A 21,081-nucleotide genomic window follows, 5' to 3' on the forward strand; every position below is an offset into this window, starting at 1 on the left:
CTGAATGATTCTCTGCCAAACCTCCCCTATCCTATAGTGTTCATTCACCATGTAACTATTCAAGCATACTCTTGAATAACTGCCACATGGGAATACTCTATTCTGTAGCTATACAGGCACGTCACTGCTTAACTTGTGTATTTYAGTTCCCACCATGGATGAACTGAAATGTCAGGTACTAAGAAATCTTCTGAGAATTCAGGAAAGCTTCTCCGGGACAGAAAAACAGTAACAGGCACGTAACGTTGGCAWGCCCAGGGCACTGTTAGCCTAAATATTTAGCTAATTAGTAAAGCAGGAACTGCCACATTTTCTGTGTAGATGGAGCATAAATCTCCTTCTGGAAAAAGTGCCGAGAGCCTCCACATTTTTATAGCCAATAATGTACCAAAAGCAGACCTGAAAAACACAGGTAAGGATGACCAATACAAATAGTTGCAAGGGAACTGCTGTCACCYTATTCTCTAAGAATCCTTCAAATACTGACAAAAATGTCAAAAAGACCATCACAAGAGCTTACAACATGACATCACAGCAAAGCAGAGAAGCTAAACAAGGCTAAAGGCAGCCATCTCCATCCACAGCAGCTGATCACCAGGTCAAACACTATACACATTAGCTCAAAGCAAAAATCAGTTTGGGAACAGATGGACTTGTTTTACACTAATATAGAGAATCTGAGCCACAGTTGGAGGCAAACAAGAAAAAAAATACAAGATCAGATGCTGGGATTTTTTTGTATTTTTCATCTATGACTGAGAGTCAAATCTTCTCATTTTGTAGATTAAAATTACCTCAAGGCTGAGGTGATATTCTCCACCATTATTTCACCTAGCTTTTACAGTTGATCAATTTATTCTCTTTGCAGATCTCAGTGTAAAAGTAGTCTCTCTCATATACGTATTCTTATTTGAACAGGCATTTCATACAATTTATCTTTTTCAAAATTAAATTTGTGGTTATTCACACTAAACAATTGAGTTGCTTATTCTACAAAAAAAAGGAAAACTCAAATACTCTAAAAAATTACTTAAAGCAAGAGTGCAGCTAACACAGGCAACAAACAGTTGCAGCAGTTTGCACAGTAGTTCATAGAGAAGGGTGCAAGAAGGCACCTTTGTTTCCAATCCTGGTAATGGACACTTCCTCAAATATGCTCATGACATGATGCAGAGCACATGTCACAGTAGCTGTTGGTGTTGCTGCATCAGAGGCTTCAATGCAGACAGACCCTCTGACAGCAGATGCAGCTCTACAGGTCTCAGGCTGCAGGGAGTGCTTGGGGCCTTCTCCATGAGGCCTTGGCTGACAGTCAGCTCTCCTGCAGGTGTGTTGTTGTTGATAAATTGTGTTGTCAGGTCAAGGAATTATGGGAGGAAGTCAGTAGGCTGCATAGCATCCGAGAAGATGAGCAAAAGACAGACAGAGACTTCTCAGACACTCAGCTGGAGGAGACCCAACCCATCACAGTAATGAAGTTGCCTGAGGGCTCTGTGCCACACGAAATGATACATCTTAACACCATAGAAGAAAGCTGCAAATTGGTGACTTCTCCCAGGAGGAGAAAGGCTCCTACTCCTCCTGAAGACTTGCAGTTAAACAGGTTAAGTGCCCTCCAAGCTGCGGAGAAGCTGGACATGGCTTCATGGGAAGCAACTGGGCTGAGAGACCCTGTTTCTTGCAGGAACACCCAGAAGAAGCAGTGAGTGACTACTGTGGTTGACTTCCTGCTGCACAGGACAGAGGTACCTATCTGCAGACCTGACCTCTTGTCTAGGGTGGTTTGCTGCCTGCCAGGGGCTTGAATATGAGATGTCATGGAAAGACTGCCAAGGCTTGTTCATGCATCAGACTACCACCCTCTGATGCTCTTCCATGTGGGCACTAATGATACTAAGGGCAAACTGGAAACCACCAAACAGGATTTCAGAGCTCTGGGGATGGCGGTCAAGGGTCTGGGAGCCCAGGTCATTTGCTCCTTGATCCTGCCAGTGAAGGGGAAGAATGGCAGGAGGAGTAGATGGATTTTTCCAAGTTAACAACTTGGAAAAGTTGTTAACTGGCTGYGCCGCTGGTGTTGGCAACAGGGTTAGGTTTCTATGACCACAGGACCCTGTTCGAAGATTGACAACTGATAAGGAGAGATGAGATCCACCTTACTAAGCAGGCCATGTGTATCTTTGCCAATAGGCTGGCCAGCCTGGTAAGGAGGGCTTTAAACTAGCAAAGATTAGGGAAGGGGAAGAGTTATAGAGACAGGGTAGTCAGCAAAACATAGCYCAATGCAGGATGCCTCCAGCAGGTGCATGCAGCCAGGGAAGTACATACAGGACACGTCTATGGAGGATCCTCTTGCACCTCTCTTGGGAAACCTGCATCCTCCACTACCACTCCAGAATATTCATACACCAATGTACACAGCATGGGGAATAAACAGGAGGAACTGGAAATCTGTGTGTGGTCGCAAGGCCACGATCTCATTGCAATCACAGAGACATGGTGGGATAGCTCACATGACTAGAACGCTGTCATGGACGGCTACATGCTTTGTTAGGAAAGACAGGCCAGGAAGGTGAGGTGGTGGAGTTGATTTATATGTGAGAGAACAACTCAAATGTATCAAGCTCTGTCTAAGGGTGGATGAAGAGCAACTCGAGGGCTTATGGGTAAGGATTAAAGGCCAGGCTAGCATGGGTGGCACCACTGCGCGTGTTTACTGCAGACCACCTGATCAGGAAGAGGAAATCAGTGAGGCCTTCTACAGACAGCTAGAAGTAGCCTCACGATCGCAGGCCCTGGTTCTCACGTGGGACTTCAGCCACCCTGGTATCTGCTGGAAAGACAACACAGCTAGGCACAAACAGTCCAAGAGGCTCCTGCAGAGCACTGATGGCAACTTTTTGACACAGACGGTGGAGGAGCCAATGAGGAGAAGTGTGCTGCTGGACTTTGTACTAACAAACAAAGGAGAACTGGTTGGAGACATGAAGGTTGGAGACAGCCTTACCACAGTGACCATGAGATGGTGGAATTCAGGATTCTGCAAGGAGGAAGCAGGGCAATAAATAAGATTGCAACCCTGGACTTCAGGAGAGCAAACTTGGGCCTCCAAAGGGCCCTATTTGGAAGAATCCCATGGGGTAAGGCCCTAGAAGGACGGGGGATCCAAGAGAGCCAGTTAATATTCAGGCATCACTTCCTCCAAGCTCAAAAGCAGTGCATCCATAAGAGTAAGAAGTCCAGCAAAGGGGACAAGAGACCTGCACAGTCTCCAAGTAGCTCCAGGCAAAACTCAAACAGAAGAAAGTACACAATGTGGAAGAAAGGACAGGCCACTTGGGAGGAACATAGGAGTGCTATAAAAGTATGCAGAGACGTGACAACAAAGGCTACACCCCATTTAGAATTAAACCTGGCAAGGGATGTGAAGGACAAGAAGGAGAGCTTCTTCAAATACATCAGTAGGAAGACAAGGGAGAATGTGGGCCGGCTGCTGAATGAGGTGGGGGCCCTGGTGACTAACGATACAGAGAAGGCGGTGTTACTGAATGCCTTCTTTGCTTCAGTCTTTACTCCTAAGGCCAATTCTCAGGATCCCAGGACTGGAAGAAAGCCCGCGTCACTCCAATCTTCAAAAGGAGCAAGGAGGAGGATCCAGGAAACTACAGGCTGGTCAGCCTCACTTCCATCCCTGGAAACATGATAGAACAGCTCATCCTAGATGGCATCTCTAAGCACATAGAGGAAAAGAAGGTGATCAGAAGTAGTAAGCATGGATTCACCAAGGGKAAATCATGCTTAACCAATTTGATAGCATTCTACAATGGGATGACTGGCCGGATAGATGAGGGAAGAGCAGTGCATGCTGCCTACTTTGACTTCAGCGAGGCTTTTGACACCATCTTCCATAACATCCTCCTAGGTAAGCTCAGGAAGTGCAGGCTATATGAGTGGACAGTGAGGTGGATTGAGAACTGGCTGAAGGCAGAGCTCAGAGGGTTGTCATCAGTGGCACAGAGTCTAGCTGGAGGCTTGTAGCTAGAGGTGCCCCCTAGGGGTCAGTAGTAGGTCCAGTCTTGTTCAACTTACTCATTGGTGATATGGATGAAGTGCCTCCTCAGCAAGTTTGCTGATGATACAGTACTAGTGAGGAGTGGTTGGCAGCACAGCCCTTGATGTTTCATTCAGAGAGACCTGGACAGGCTGGAGAATTGGGCAGAGAGAAACCTCATGAAGACAAATGCAGGGTCCTGAACCTAGGGAGGAATGACCCCATGCACCAGTACAGGTTGGAGCAGACCTGCTGGAAAGCAGCTCTGCCGAGAAGAAACTGGGAGTGCTGGTGGACGACAAGTTGACCATGAGCCAGCAATGTGCCCTTGTGGCCAAGACCAATGGTATCCTGGGGTGCATTAGGAAGACTGCTGTTAGCAGATCAAGGGAGGTGATCCTCCCCCTCTGTTCAGCCCCAGTGAGGCCACATTTGGAGTACTGTGTCCAATTCTGGGCTCCTCAGTACAGGAAAGACATGGAACTACTGGAGAGTCCAGTGCAGGGCTACAAAAATGACTAGGGTCCTGAAGCATCTCTCTTATGAGGAAAGACTGTGAGAGCTGGACCTGTTCAGCCTGAAGACTGAGGGAGGATCTTATCAATGTCCATAAATACCTTAAGGGAGAGTGTCAAGAGGATGGGACCAGACTATTTTCAGTGGTGCCCAGCAACAGGACAAGAGGCAACAGGCACAAACTGAAACACAGGAAATTCCACCTGCCTACAAGGAAAAACCTCTTCCCTGTGAAGGTGACAGAGCACTGGCACAGGTTGCCCAGGGAGGTTGTGGAGTCTTCTTCTCTGRAGATATTCAAAATCCACCTGGACGCAATCCTGTGCAACATGCTCTGGGTGACCCTGCTTGAGCAGAAGGGTTGGACCAGATGATCTCCAGAGGTCCCTTCGAACCTCAACCATTCTGTGATTCTGTGACTTATTTAACTAGTTCTGCTTGTTATTAAAAAAAAAAAAAAAAAAAAAAAAAAAAAAAAAGATAATGAGAGCTGATCCTATGATTATAGTTTAAGTTGTTAGGAAAAGAGAAAGAAATCCATTCACCTTTTACTAATATACCACCCTTCACTCTGGGGTTATCATTAAATCTGCCTGCTCTTACTTTGTTAAGAGTGCAGGGCATTTTTTGCATTGGAATTGTATAGCAGTAGGTTACCAGTATTTAAACAAAAAGCAGATTATTATTTGTAATGAGCTGAGTGACTCTGGAAGATGTGATCTGGCTGATGAATCCACTCTTCTCAGACCCACTCTTATTCTCTAATTCCTGCAAAAGGAATTAAAGTCTAGAGAGTACTAGAAAAGAATGTTATATACAATAAAATGTTTAACTTGTCCCTCTTGACTAAAATAGAATTTCTAGTTAAGTTGCCATTTTAAATAGGGTAGCCTTTCTCTTTTTTGTTCCTAATGCATTTTATCCATTAACTGAATATTTATGCCTAAAAAATAAGAGTCCACAAAATAAGTTCTTATAAATGTTTTAAACTGTCTTGTATAGTAGAGGCAAATTCTAGTTTCAGTCTGAACTATTGTTTGATGTAGAATTTAGTTTGCTAGACTTTGAGGGGAAAAAAAAAACTATCACTGATATTTTGCAGATGTGAAACTGTAGTAGAATTAAATTTATTCATCCAAATACAGGAGTAAGAAAAAAAGTGGGGAAGCATTTTCTCTATTAAGTATGCCACAACACAGAAACAAATCATATAGAAGAGTCCCACACATTTTATACACCCACTTTTCTCCCTACTTACTAATGCACTGCATCCCAATTAATAAATCTAAATCAAAATCCATCATATGAGCCATAGAGTCTCACTAAGATCAAATGTAATTAATTGCTTTTCAAATTCTTCCAGTAAAATAAATAATGATAATCACAACTCATCTAGTCTGTTACTCGATAGTCTTTTGGATCTGCTAAATTCAGAATAGCCAAGAACATATTATTTCCTTTTCTTCATTATATTGTAAATGAGAGTTGAGCTCCAAATGTCTACAATTTCTTTACGTTTTTATGGTAGCACGAGATGATCTTAATGGGATATTGAGTTAAGGTCCTTTTAGAGTACCGGAGAACGATATGAAAGGAGCCTTAATGGAAATGAGAATATCAGGCAGACATAGTATCTTGTAAGGAACAAAAAACACTTTTTTTGCCTTTTCTCCTTCAATCACTAGGAGAGGGGGGAAAAAAAGGTGTGTATTTCGAAAGAAAGAAAGAAAAAGTCAGGTTGGTAGACCCAAGGACCCAAAGCCATAAGAAGAAAGATGATTTTTTTAAGTTGTAAGAAACTAAAAGTATGAAGAGTTATAATTCATTTAACTATTTTTCTCCTCCTCCCACAAAAATTATGCCAAATACATTCAGGATCAGGTTACAGTCTTAACCACTATAGTACATGAGMATCTTTCAGTAGCACATTACATCACAAAAACTCTTGCTTTTTAACCCTTTCCTTCTTTCCCAAGACAGCAAAGTAACCACAATGAACATTACATTTTCAGTTATATTTACTACATGGACACATAAGTGTAAGTTACAGTAGGGCCAAAACAGGATTCTGTAACAAAAAGGTGGCAAAAACTGATGAGGGGGATAAGCAGGAGATGAAAGCAAAACTTTTCTCAACAGTTATTCTATTTATCTAAACATTATGTAGACAAAGTTCATTTTCAAGAGCACCAATACAGGCCAGGCACAATTTCTAAACTGCCTGGCTAATAATGGCTTGTGTCAGACATCTGGTGGCTCCCTCCCAGCTTCCCTATCTACTCCCCTCTTGGCAGCAGACGCAGTGCTATAGAGGAACGAACCCCTCAAAACTTTCAAGGTAATATTTCACACCAAATTGCAGAAGTACTTTTCTGTCCAAATCAGACTAAAACCAAGATCTCCATACAAATACATTACACAACCTGAATTACTTTTTCATAACCAAATATTTACAATGGCTTTTATTTTCTCCAAGGGTCTGTTCAACAGATTCAGATTATCTCATAGAGGACTTTGCTGTCAACCACAGTCTTCATCCTCTAACTTCAGCGACCTAAGCCAAGACCACTGAACTCCTTCAGAATCAAGATAACAGCCCAGCACTTTTTCAACATCCTATTGGGAGACGGTGAGAGAGGAAAAGCAAAAGGAGACTTGATGGATTTACAACAGGTCAGAGTTTCTGGGGCTCCTTATTGCTTTCATACTAGCTTCCTCAGAGCTAAAGGCTTCGTGCCCAGTGGTACAATTCAGTCAATAAACAAAACAACTACTACAGCCCATGTGATATTTTGTCCAGAAGAAAATACATACACGTAAGAGTTGAATGACATTCCTTTCATAAAGCTGCAAAAATCGTATTCGCTAGGTATTACGCGCTCCTCTGCCTCTTCTATTCCAGGTCCTGTTGAAGAAAATTTATTCTGTCTCAGAAATAGAATTACATGCTAGCATGATCCCTGACATAACCTGGTAACCCCTGCAATCCCTAAATTAGATGTAGCACCAAGTGAACCAGTAAGAGAAAGTTTCAAAGACAACATAAAAATGGCTGCAATAAGCAGTAGCTACCATAACGCAGAGGTGTCCTGAAGCAGAAGTTCCACTCATACCTACCTCTGCACAGCAGGTAACTTCCTCAGTTGCATTTACTGATGCAACACACAGGTAACATATGATTTCTGCAGAAATTTAGGAGCCCAGAGTAACAGCAATCCCATCCAGCAAATCAAAGAATCAGACCTTGACTGCTCCAACTACAACTTACGATACTGTTCACTTTGTATGACTGACTACAAATACGTAAATAAATATTTGTAGGTGTGTTTGTGTGTAGGTATATATGTATACACACACACACGAAACAGAACAGTTAGGAGGCATTTGACCAAGATAACCCTGCATAATGCATCGACGAGGACACTTCCCAGCTCAACATCACGTATAAAAGCACCACCATGCCTGAACTAACAAGCTCTGTACTTGTATATCCTGCATCAAACCTTAGCGCTCATAGATCAGCACCCAGGCAATTCAAGGATACAGCTCTCCTGCCATTCCTCCATGTTTTCTCCAGCCAAACATGGACTCAATTTCTTGTCCAAAGGATCCAGTTATCTATGCGGTGACTTAATTCCCCTCTATATGCAGCCCTGCCTATGGTCCCCTTCTTTCTAGTCATCTCAATTATTTGGACACTTAAACTGACATATACTTCTAGACTATAATCTCATCTGAGGTAACTGACTATGGAGACCGACTATGGTGACCAAATAAATCCTTCTTTCTCCTGCTGTAGGTTTTTGTTTCAAACTTTATTAGAAACATCCCTGTAGACAAGTCAGCTACCCTCACAATACAGTGGCTGTTTCTGATGATAATGCGAAATTCTTACAACCATCAGCTGGAGTGATGGCTGGATGGTTGCTAAAACTAGCAACACAAGAGTTAGATTTTGTTGTTTTATTTTTAGAAGGGAGTGCAATGTAATAGCTCCTTCTCTCTAGCTCTTGATTAATGACCTTATAATGTCTTTCTTCTGGGAAAAATATCAAGACTCACTGCAAGACTGTTCTTCAGCTTAGACCAGCATCTCTCAGTGCCAAGCTCTGGTACTGATCTGTCGATGTAAGCTTTGGCACACGGACAAGTTTCTTAACATCTTTTTTTGGCATTAAAGTCCTAGACATGGTCATCAAGCAATATATTTCTAGTGCAGAAATACTTACAACTGTTGTTTGCCCAAGAATCTGTTGGGGTTTCTCATTAAGAAATGCAGACACTGTTCTCTGGCCTCTGACCCTGTACACTGTGAAGACTGAAGACACATCAGAAAGAATGCATGAAGAACAGGCCAYGTCCCTGTCCGACATCCCAGCATGGTGCTCAGGGCAATGGTCAGCGGTTTGAATCCTTCAAATTTGAAGTGCCATATCAAGACTGGCAAGTTGGCAGGAAGGCCCTATTTAAGGGGCAATTACAGAAAAGATGGGCACTACCCAAATCCCCTTCCCAGAACTGTGTTTTGGGAAAAGCGACATCTGCACATTTTTGGCTGAGTCTGACAAACCAGGTCCTGGAAATAACACATAAATAGCAGCACTGCATGGACTTCAACTGGAACAAACACCAAGTAGCTCACCCCAGCTCCTGAGCATTTCTGTACAAACACTAAGAAATTTTTAAACTTCAGCAGCAAATTCTAGCAACTAAATTAAATTTTGAGGAAAATGCCTCAATATATCTAGGGGCCTTTGTAGACAGTAAAAACCTCATGCCTTAATTGCTCTACCAACACCATGCCTTTGAATTCCTCATCAGGTACCTAAAACATTTTCTAATCTAGGCCTGGGTAGTTACTGTCCTCAAAGTCACTATTCCAAGTCTATTCTCAGTACATGTATTCATACAAGCATCTCTGCAAACAATTTAATATTCACAGAAGACAGCTCCAGATAGAATAATCTACAGTAGCAGCTAAATCCTCAAAAAATACTTTTCCTTTTCCTCCCTGCAAATGCCTGCCTGGTCAGGGAGGTGAAGTGGGGAGGAGGAAAAGCAGGAGGAAAGCATTATGACATTATTCCATTTTAGACTACTTCATTGAGCTGTCTGTTTTTCACAGCACAGAAGAAATGCTGCCTGAAAAATACCAGCATGGAGGTCCCAAGGTGTTAGACCACAGCCCTGCCACATGCAGGGATGGAGCCTGCAGCTCCCTGGGCAGCAAGAGCTATGAATGCTGTATTAGTCCTCTCACCCTTCCCTCAAACTGGGGTAAGCAGGAAAGAAAGAGGCATCTCCAGTTCCTTAATTCTTCCCATTCACCACAGAGCAAACACTGATGCAGTCACTACTATTGTTCTCCAGATGAAAGGAAGAACATGAAGTTGAATAAAATACAAGAGGAAAGGAGCACAGAATAAACTGAGGAACAGGTAGGAAGAACAGAAGTATGGTTTTTGAAAAGTAGTATTTGGGGCATTTTATTTGAGTAATTATTTTTAGYTACATATCATGTTCAAAAATAATTATCCTCATACTTGAATTCAACAGGACATCTATTTTTAAATTTTATTCATTAGTCTCAAATCATTCAGAGAAATAAGACAAGCCAAAAAGAGATTGAGTGTCATAAAGAATTACARAATCACCCTGTCTATAAATTAGTTTAGTTGACCATTCTATGTTGTAATCAACTTTATATAAAGTTTACCAACTCTTGATTTGCATATACTACAAAACCTTTATTGTATAAAACAGACTATATCACATCAGACTCAAAATGCCYTATTTTAACTTCAGTTACTTCAAAATATTTTTCATGTCTTCTTTTGAGTTCAAATTCTGTCAGTTGAGCCAAGAATATCAAATGTATATAGTGAGGCATGTTTAAACACCCAGGCAGAGAAAAGGCTATCATATTTTATTTTTATAACATGGAGGCTAAAACAGAACAGTATAAATATAAATATCCCAGCTTCGAAAACTGATCATAGACTGGCAATGGTACAGTAGGAGCAAGATGGGAGAATATAACTAACAGAGTTTACTTTTGTCTGGATTATGTTCTTTTAATTCAGTCCTCCCATTCTAGGGCCTACTTGCAACACACATGTGAAAAAAACATACGTTACCACCAAGATTCTGTTTCACTTAATGAATCCAATCAGCCAGACCACAGAACTTCAGTTTCTGGCATTAAGTTCACTGTTCTTCTCCATCATTTCTTTGAGAGTAAGACTGCAACTCAAAAACTCTGACCGCAGGCTGTCTGTGGGTGAGCACCCCTCAAGAAGCAACTCATTTCATGAGATCCTCTACTGTTGTTTCTTCCCAGTCCATCTCCTTACTTAAGGGTAGCAAAAATGCTTAAACTAACACAACTTGCTTTCTTTGCAATTCTGGAACACTGACATGCAAAGTGCTCTATCACACAGCAACTCTTTTGTGCACTTCACTCAAAATTAAGTGATCTTTTAAACCAAAGAATTTGGAGGTTTCAGTTTGAAGGATTTTTTTTTTAGTCAAGAAGAGTGATTCTATCTCTGTATCTTCCTTTTAGAGATGAACACACCCAGCATATTTAGTCACTATGTCTTTAAACAAATGATTAAATATTTAATGCTGTCTGCTGAGGAGAGGATCAATTACTATATAGTGACATAAAACCCTCTCCAAAAGTTTACCAGTGGGGAAGACCTCAAAGAACTGTCATGAAATTTTTGCTCAGAACCATTTGGAAAGAGAAATAGTTTCTATATTAGGTCATGAAGACTATTTCCCTCTTCAATAAATAAATAAAAGCTCACATGGAATTTATTAAGATTCCTAAATTCTTCTTTACTGACTAAGTGAAAATGTTTCTACACAGCTGTACTAGACCAATAAAATCCTAAGTTTGATTCATCTCAGGGCCATGTCTCACTCCTCTAGAGGACTTTCTGTAGAGGGTCTACAGAAAGACACCAAGAAGTCAGTCCTGAGATTTCATGGCAGGATCCTGTGACACGTACAAACAAACGTGGAAGACAGACACATTTAGTGCATTAATCCTTTCGGCAAGTTTTTGAAGGGTTTTTGTTTTGCTTTTGTTTTTGGGTGTTTTTTTTTTGTTTTGTTTTTTTGTTTTTTTTTAAGGCATTAAGGCATTTTACACAACTATGAAGAGGTCTCATTCAAATGGGAGATTTTGCTGTAGAACTCAGAAGTAACAAACACCACCACAGTTTGGGCAGTAGCTACTCTTTCCCAACATCAGCAGTCTGGTAGAAGTCTCAACTGACCCAAACATCTTTGGACCAGAAAGAAAAGAAAAAAAATCCATATGGAAACATGCTGCAAATGGATGCAATCATGTCTATAAATTTAAGAAAAACAAGTTTTCCCAGTCGTTATTTGAAGGCATTTGAAGATTTACCTCACAGAGCAAGAGTATATTTGCCAGAAATGCATCTTTAGTGTTCTTAAAAAGCTGACTTTTTCCAGATGGAGAAGAATAGGGAAAGAGGGATTTGGTGAGGAATCTGCAGCAGCACAGGACACTGGGTCTGGAGCCTGGCAATCTACAGGAAGTCTGTACAGCACCTCAGTAAAATTAGTTTTCTCTGCTATCCATAATCTCCTTTCCTTTCAACTTTATTTTCCTGTAATCACTTTCTATTAACATTCAGAGTGCAAATAATGAACTCCAATTACTCCTTTTGTTTCCTTCCTCTGCCCCCACTAACGAAGAGCCATGTGTTACAGTGAGAGCAACCCTAACTGGAACTATTCCTTCCTCTTTCCTCCCTTCAGTCTTAGAAGTGCTAGTCACAGTAGGTCAGTATGAAACTCAGTTACACATTAGTATCAGGAGTAACACTTGACTCTGTATTTCAAAGTAACAGCATAATCTTTCGAAAATTATGGCATGTTTCATGGCTTCAGTAAGTTTTCAAATGCCCAGTGAATCCAACAGATGCTTTGAATGCCCTTTTTTTTTTTTTTAATCTGGCCTTTAGTGTTTAAATATTGAGATAATTCAGTACAAAGGAACTCTATTTTAAAAAACAAAACAACAACAACAAAAAAAAGATAAGAACAACAGAGACCAAAACTAAAAAACTGAAGTAGAGGAAATCCTTGATGCACAGCCTCTCCTGAGGTACCAGCTACCAATGAGCAGGAGGAAGCACAGGAGTACTGAGACTGTAACAAGATCTTAACTCCTCAGCCACCTGGAAACCCACAGCAATCTGAAGCACTTTCGCCCATCCTCACATGTCCCAGGGACTAAACTGCATCTTCAGAAGTGAGCACCCACACATTGCACAAGTCTGACACTCCACTAAAACTATTCCTTTGATCCAGGTTATTATCCAGCATCCTAGATAATTGATGCGAATGCATTTTTTGAGCAAAAAGACCAGAGGGAATACTTCACATTCATATTGCAGTCTTTAGTTACCCTCAAACAAATAAACTCTATTGAATAAACTCTATTTCTAATAAGTAGTACTTTAGGTGATCTTAAAAAACACTCAGTGATCAAACCAGCAAGCTCTATAACGGGCACTACAGTCAGTTCTGAAAGACAAATCCCTGAGCACAGAGGAAAAGCTTTCAAATCAAGATTTCATACTACCTTCCCAAAGAGAGCAAAACTGTATTCAGAAGAAAAATACCAGACTTGCAACTTCAAAAAAAGGTCTTTTTCCTCAAGAGGCACAAAAATCTGTTGCCATGATGTTCCACCAGAAGACTTATTCAAGAACAAGATATACATTTAGAAAACAAAAGGAGAGCAATGAACTCTCTGGAAGTGATACATGCTGACGATAGCTGTTGTTCATTATTAAGTCATAACAGAAATAAAAGCCCAGAAGGAGGGAACAGAAAGGTCTTAGTCTGTTGGCATTTAAACATTGCTTTACTTGATCTCTTCTTATATTCTAAAATACAATTACATTAAAACAAGACAGATATCAAAAGGCTTCACCTTATTCCCAACATGCTCGCATAAAATGTTCAAATAAATCCCTCCCATTTGTTACTCAGGCACACAGTATTCATTCATCCAAAGTAGTATGGTAATTTAATAACAATTTTTTTTAAAATCTACTAAAAAAAAATCAAGCAAAATATTTTAAAAATTATCCATCACACCACCTTTCTCTGCCTGAATGATCAAGAATTTGTAACAAATCATTTTAGGAGCATATTCCACCTTTGGTGTTCTGCTACAAACTGAATTGGGAAGACAGCAAAAACCATAACTGATGATAGATAACAAAAACTGTACAAAGGAATTCAAGTTGTTTGTGAAATGAATTACACAGACTCTTCAAAGCACTTTGTTTCATGGCTTAAGTGCATGTTTCTCCACAGTCAGATACAATGAGCCAGTGACCATTCGTATTTTTCTGTTTAACTCCTCTACAAAATCATCAGGATGCTTTCTAAGAGTTTTTGGTTGGTAGGYTCTCTTTGTTTTCTCTAAGGCAAGGGGAAAAGTTGTTGAAGTCCAGAAAGAACCTTCATTAGCAGTACCTTCTGAATGAGAAGTATTGCTGCGTATTTTCCATGCTCAACGGCGGAATAACGTTAAGGATACATATCCAATCTGTGTGTCATTCAGTCACAGCTTTTGCTACTAGTATGTACCTTGTATTTCTGAGAGAGAAGTCAGAGTTTTGWCAAAGCTCACAATCACCTTATCTTCTGTCAAGTGAAGAGACCTACGAGAATCAGCAGTTCTTCAGCACTCCTTCCATACTCAGTGGGATACCCCTACCCCTGAGAAACAGCTAGATCACTAGAATGTTTAATTTTCATAGAAGCTAGGCACTTACAGTTTTAACAGAAATCTACTGTTATGTTCAGACAATGCTCAAGGAATCCCCGATGCATTAAACAAGTTATTTAATACCTAGAAGTGTGGATTATGCGAACTTGAACATAGTTTTGAGCATAAGGAAACACTCACAGGAAGGTCACTGTCGTTACTGTTGATGAGAGGCCCTACAGATAAAGAGTTTCACCGGGATCACTAGGATTCACATTCAGAGACAGTCAGGTAACCAGAAGAAAAATACAATACTTAATACACCTGGACACACTCCCAACTCTGCTGTTGGTATTATACAAGAAATGCAAAAGAACTGCGCTTGCCTGTAAATCACTCTGTTAAAGCTAACCATCTTCTAGCAATTTTGTTACAGAGAATGCACAACTTGCTCATAATCACTCCACAGGAACCAAATACAATGAAACCAGTCTCCTGGTTGCTAAAACATGCCGCTAAAGTTACAGCCAGTTATTCAATATCAGCCCTAACTTGCTGGTACCACAGATAAGTGACTATGAAAAATAACCCAAAATTGTCCATATTTTGCTTCAAGGCTTAAGCTCTGCTCAGGGCCAAGTTCCACTCAGTTCCACTAATCAAAATAATTTTTTTCTTTCTCCAAATGCAGTATTAGATCTTTCAGATGTCCTTTCACAAAAAAGGTCAACAATGTTACATCAAAAGAAAAAAAGGTTTCTGACTCTTCCTTCATAACATCAGATGTTTCACTGACTTAGCAGCTGTGTATATTTGCAAGTCAGTAGTTTCTTGCTTCATTCCCAAAACCCTAGCTTGCAACAGAACCACATCATTCTTTTATGAACCCACTGTCATCTGTGGATTTAACAGAAAGAACCTTAGTCTGTCATTTTTGATGCTACCTTTAAAACTCCCAGCTTTTTCCGAGTACATACCATCACTTTCCGAAATTATAGCTCAGCTTGCTTCCCCATTTAATCCTAGAAATACAATGAGGAAGGGGAAGAAGAAATAAGACAGACTCCTGACAAAGTACTGCTCACTAAAACTTACTCTCTCATCAACACAACAAAAAGACAATAAAATTGCTCTCTTCTACTTCAGAATGTTTAAACCCTACTTTTCATTTTTCCGTGTCATTTAGTCATCTATACTAAATGTAGATCTCCCCAATTTTGCACTATGATCATCTCTGCTCCCCAGATGTGGTGAGAACAGCTGCGCTTTCTTACTAATGCATTTTCTTCAAAGAAGGCACACTGTACATCACACCAAAAAAAAAAAAAAAGATCATGCAAGTTTTTGGCACACTAAGCTGTATAGCTATCCTGCAATAGAGAAGCTATATCATTCTGAAATGGAAGTAGRCTCCACTGGAATTTATTTCACATGCTCTTCCCTTAGCTCTTCCACATTTACACTAAATTATTTTTCTACTCTTTCTCCAGACTCCTTCATATTCAGAGATGTTAATAAAAAATATACTATCCCACTCTTACCTGTTTGTAAGAGTCAGCCCAATCACACACATGGCACAGACGTGCACATTGAGTCTGCTAGTAGGAGTGTTCAAGGAGAGGCAGGATAATTAAGAGCATTTTTCTGATAGATATGAGGACAACACAAGATAATTCTTTGCTAAACTGCTTGATGCTCTAAACTTTGAGAACTTCTTTGCATATGAGAATATTTTTGTTCCATCGAGAGATTCTACCTTCTTCATTCAGATCCACAGGCAGAGGACAGTGACATAAAAAATTTGAGCTGCACTGAGGCACCTTGGCCACACTTCCGAGTTCGCATTTTTTCAGATCTGTCCATCTTCTAGATGCTTCTTCCCTGAGGGACACCACTGGTAGGGTGTTCTTATGGCAGCAGTTACTGCTATCAGCTTCTTTGCCCCCCCGCCATGATCTTTTTCTCCAGAAGCCCTTCAAAACTCTTAAAACACTACATGCTCCTTTAAAGCTCTTGTCCACTTTTTTTTTTCCCCTCCATTTCCTGGCAGAGCACACTCAAATCAATGGGCTGACTTTTATGGTTTGGGGGTTTTTCTTCCCCCAGGGAGTCTTGATTTCTATTCTAAGGCACAGTCGTGCTTTAAACACATGGAACAGCATATGTTATTTCTTCACCTACCAATCAAGGAACTAGAAGAAACCAGCTTGGTACTTATGAAGTTGCCATTTTATAAATGCCAGGTAATACCGTAGAACTGTCTTCATCCCAGCATCCAATCTGTCCTCAGAAGACAACCCAAGAGAAGGAGGTGAACTGACTGAAAGGAGCCAGGCTAAAGCAATCCAAAAGGTTTGTTTTTGAAAACAGTCATTTTAAGGGCTAGGAATAAGGAGTAACAAATAGACACTTGTCTTTAACACCTTGTCCACTCATACTCTGCACAAACACCCCTGAAAGGTTCACATGGTGCAGAAGTGGCTATGCCAACGCTGTGCCTGTTTGATGGATCCTAAGGGCCTGCCTGCAACTGTAACTATTTCTGTCTATTTCACACTGATGGAGTCACAACCGACAAATGAGAAATAGTGTATTTGGGCAAGAGATCTTTGACAGCAAAGACACATTACTGAAGGAACTGGCTGCAAATGCAACATATGCCTCAGGGCAGGGAGATCCCAGAGCAAGGTAGCTGTTGACCAGTTAAATATTGCTTCAGAGAGAGAGACAACAGCAGCATTTCTCAAATAAGTCTTGCCCAAGAATTCCCAAAGTAAGTTACAACTTCTTAGAACAGTCTCTCAGCCAAACATATTTAATGTAATTAAAAATCAAAGGTAGACCAGGAGAATAAGTCCCCCTCAATTTAGACAAGAACTCACATCTAAAAATGCACCAGAGGCATACAGTAATCTTCCAGAAATGTTTTTCCTGTCATGTCTTACTCTTTAATTACATATTATCATTCCAAACTATCATGACAGATTTCAAGTGAGTTTTCTTTTTTTCTATAATTAATCATAGCAAAGATTCATCTGTTCTTCAAGCACAGTGATGACAGCACTGTTTTCACCACCATAATGCAGTCATCCCACAGCATTCCTTCCTAAAAGCTATTGCAAAGAAAAGAAAAAAAAGATCACTTATTTGCACAAGATGCCTTTCACAAATATAAATCAAAGTTTTTATATCTGATCTCACATACACACACACACACACACACAAATTCATCCATGGGGAAGCAGAAAGAAGAAACTGTTTTTCATACCAAGAAGTTGTGTGGACACACCAGTATAACACACACTACATACATGCTAAATGTTTTATTTATAAACTCACTGCAACCATCCATCAGCAAATATCCTACTACCTAAACAGCAGACAAACAGAACCATCAAAAGCCATTACTGGTCCAGCAAGAGAGAGGCAAAAAATAAACTTAGCTCTTCTGTAAAGGTAAAGTAGCCTCCTTTATCATTACCATAGCAAACAACTACATTAAAGCCAGCTCTGGTCACCATCATATTCTAAGGGCAGAAGATATATCTTTAAAGACAACTTGTTAATGTCGTTCTGCATGTAGAGGTAAGTTATCTATGCAAAGTAGAGCTACATCACAAACAGAAAGTAACAAATGTTAATTGGACAAAGGAAAGAACTCCACTCCTCTTTATTTTTAAAATACCATACTTTACAAAAAGGATTACTGAATAACCACATTGTTTTACTTTGGATAATCAAGTGTTCATAGCCTACAACAGCTATAGCTGTTCTCCTGTGACACAGATCTTTTTCTTTGCAGAAGTGACATCATCAGTAGGTTGGGGGGGGGGTATGATTATTTACATTACTCTACAAAAAAATAAAAAATAAATTGCTGCAATTCTCCAATATCCCTTACATGGTATGTTACTAGTTTTCCAATTACAAGTTAATAAAAGGGAGAGGGGAAAAAAAGAAAGAGAAAAGAGAAAACAGTTCACAGATAGGTCTGCTTATAAGAACAGTCATAGGTAAGCACCTATGGCTTAAGGAAGTCTTAAGGAACAGTAAAACTTCATGTGCCTTATCCTCGTAGGCATGATTTTAGATCAAAAGCTTCCAGAAATCATTATTCTATTAAGAATACTAATCCCAAGATTTAGCCATATATCTTAACAACAGCTCTTAGATAATRAATAGTTTTAAATAATCATTATATCCTGACAGCTTGGTGATCTGTTCTGAAAAGATTAAGAAAACATACTAAAAAAGATTGCCTAAGAGAGCATTGAGAGAGGGGAAATGATCTTTACACAGTACACTACAAATCGCCTTCCTTTATTTACAGGCATAGAACCAATTAATTCCAGTGCTCTTATTAAAAAAAATGCACAGGAATAATACGAACTTAAAAATGTTATGTCATATTAAATCACTTAAGAATTTCTGACCACTAGTGGTCCAGTTTTGCTTTTATTTGTTAAGGGTGAAAACATCAAACATTTATTCACAAGCTCTTGAATTCAAGTGTTAGAGATGCCTCATACCACTGGTGATGAACTTGCAGAGTAGCAAGAAACAAAAATAATTCATTTTCTATTACAAAAGAAAGTAGAAATTATAAAACTCAGCTGGTTTTGCTCTCAAAAACAAAACAGACTCCTAACTACCACCAGTATCAAAAAGTTCTAAGATAACACTTCTACTGTACACCAATCACTTACACTGAAGAGCATCTTATGCAGGAGAAATCTTCCTAGCAATCAACAACTCAGCATTCTCTCCAAGCATCAAAATGATCATTCTTCTACATCAACATAAACATTCTCTTTTTCGAATGTCCATGAAAAAAGAGAAGCATAGCTTACCAGGTTTTTTTCTTCCAGTCCTGGCAACTTTAATTTGCTGCCATGTGTGCACTGGTAAACTTCAGCCCTTTCATTAGGGAATCACTCCCACAGATTCATTTGTATGGAATGGTTCAGTATGAGCTATGTAGTACAACAATTATCTTTTTTTAAAAAAATACACACCAGATCCAAATCTAAGCTGGATTATTATTTAGAAAACACTTCTCCAGTTTAAATCAACCCTCATGCACTATTCTTCATTTAATGCACAAGTCTTTTAGTCTTCAAATTCTAAAACATACATAATTTTTCCTCATTAACAGAGAAAAGGAAAGTTAAAATGACTGTAATATAAGATTTACAGTTTTCTGCCCTAACTAAAACAACAAAAGTAACTGCACAATCTGTTCATCCAAGGAAAGCCTCAAACACAGCCATGTTTCCTCACACAGCCTATGAAAGTGTAGCACTTGTGTATACATGCACATACAACTGACTGCAAGCTATCCTACAAATCAAGCTCTTGGCATTTCTGACTATCTGCTTAGAATCAAATAAAGTCAGGTCCAGAGGTTTCAAAATAATGGGGAGGGGAGGAAGAACCACTACAGAAATCAAGATTTAAAAGCACATATAAAAGATTTCATTCATTATACAGAAAAATATTTCAAGGAACAAACGATTCAAAAATCAACATGTCCAGACCCAAACTCACACTCGACTTAATCCGGCATATAAAAATCACCACCAACTGAAGAGCAACAGTTCTACCACCATATGCAATATTTGGGGGGTGGGGGGGGAGGGAGAGAAGGGAAGGGTAAGCTGGGGGTGAAAAGGCATAAGCTGTTAGGTTTCAGATATTAAAGAAAAGTCTTCTTGTGACAACGAGGGCATCTTGAATTTGAGAGAGAAAAAGACAGTCCTCTAGGCTAAAGTGTAAGAGAGCATTCAGCCTCTGGATGCAACACAAATTTCTATCAGGGCTTAAACAGACTTCCACCTAACATCAGCTTTCCCATTTCTAAAATAAGAATAGCTCCTTAACCTTCCGCATCGGTCAGAACCAACCTCTGAAATACTTGTACACCCCAGAAAAACCTCAAACACACAACAGAAAATGTATTTTCTCAGTAACTTAAAGACTGTTACATTAATGTTTTGGCAAAGGAAATGCTTGAGCTGGTAGCTTTAGACAACTGTTTTACATTAGGAAAGAGATGAATTTACTGCAAAAGTACTACTAAGACACTTTAAGTGCAGTATTACAGTCACAGTTGCCATTTTAAAAGTTTGAGAGTAAACACAAAAGAAGCCGCCAACACTGGGTTGCGTAAGTGCACTTTAAGCACATGCTTATTTACAAAAGCTGAGGTAATTATAATGCAGGCAGTGGATCCTAAACAAATACACTCGACTAACACTGAGCGGGAAAAAAGAAATAAAGATACATACAAATACTRTTATTTGTATAATGGCTTCATCAACAGCCTCAGTCACTCACTGCACTAAGTGCCGAGGGAAAAAAAAAGTGGCAAAAACGCGCTGTGTAGAMACACCACGCCGTGTCCGAAGCTACGTGCGCAGCAGAGCGCAGCGAACCGCTCGCTCTCTCCGCCGCTTACCTGATCGGGACTTGATGATGTCGCTGAACTCACTGTGCGCCCCGCCGGGTCCTTCCTCCCGCTCCGGCACGCGGGCCATGCCGGCGCCCCTCGGCCACGCCGCTCCGGCGCGCCCCGGGCGCTTACGGGCCGGCGCTGCAGGGGCGAGCGGGGCTCCGCATCGGCACCTGCGGCGACAAGCCCAGAAGCTCGGTAACGCCGCACGCTGCGCCGCGCCGCTCCCAGCGCCCCGCGGCCACCCGGGCCGGCCGAAGAGCGCCGCGGGCTCGGCTACGGGAGGCAGCTCCGGCG

General features: G+C 40.4%; 1 protein-coding gene across 1 annotated transcript in view; it reads right to left on the bottom strand.

Annotated features, from left to right (window-relative positions):
- LOC146588387 (utrophin-like) overlaps positions 1-20,993 on the bottom strand; it is a 103,336-nt gene extending 82,343 nt beyond the window's left edge. The window contains exon 1 of the mRNA XM_085318086.1: positions 20,791-20,993. Coding sequence (XP_085174212.1) covers positions 20,791-20,869 — 79 coding nt within the window. The 5' untranslated portion in view covers positions 20,870-20,993. The remainder of the gene's footprint in view (positions 1-20,790) is intronic.
- Positions 20,994-21,081: the final 88 nt, after the last annotated feature.

Source organism: Rhea americana, unplaced genomic scaffold (genome assembly GCF_003343005.1).
Source record: "Rhea americana isolate MKP2758 unplaced genomic scaffold, rheAme1 scaffold_518, whole genome shotgun sequence".
In the NCBI taxonomy this organism is placed as follows: Eukaryota; Metazoa; Chordata; class Aves; order Rheiformes; family Rheidae; genus Rhea; species Rhea americana.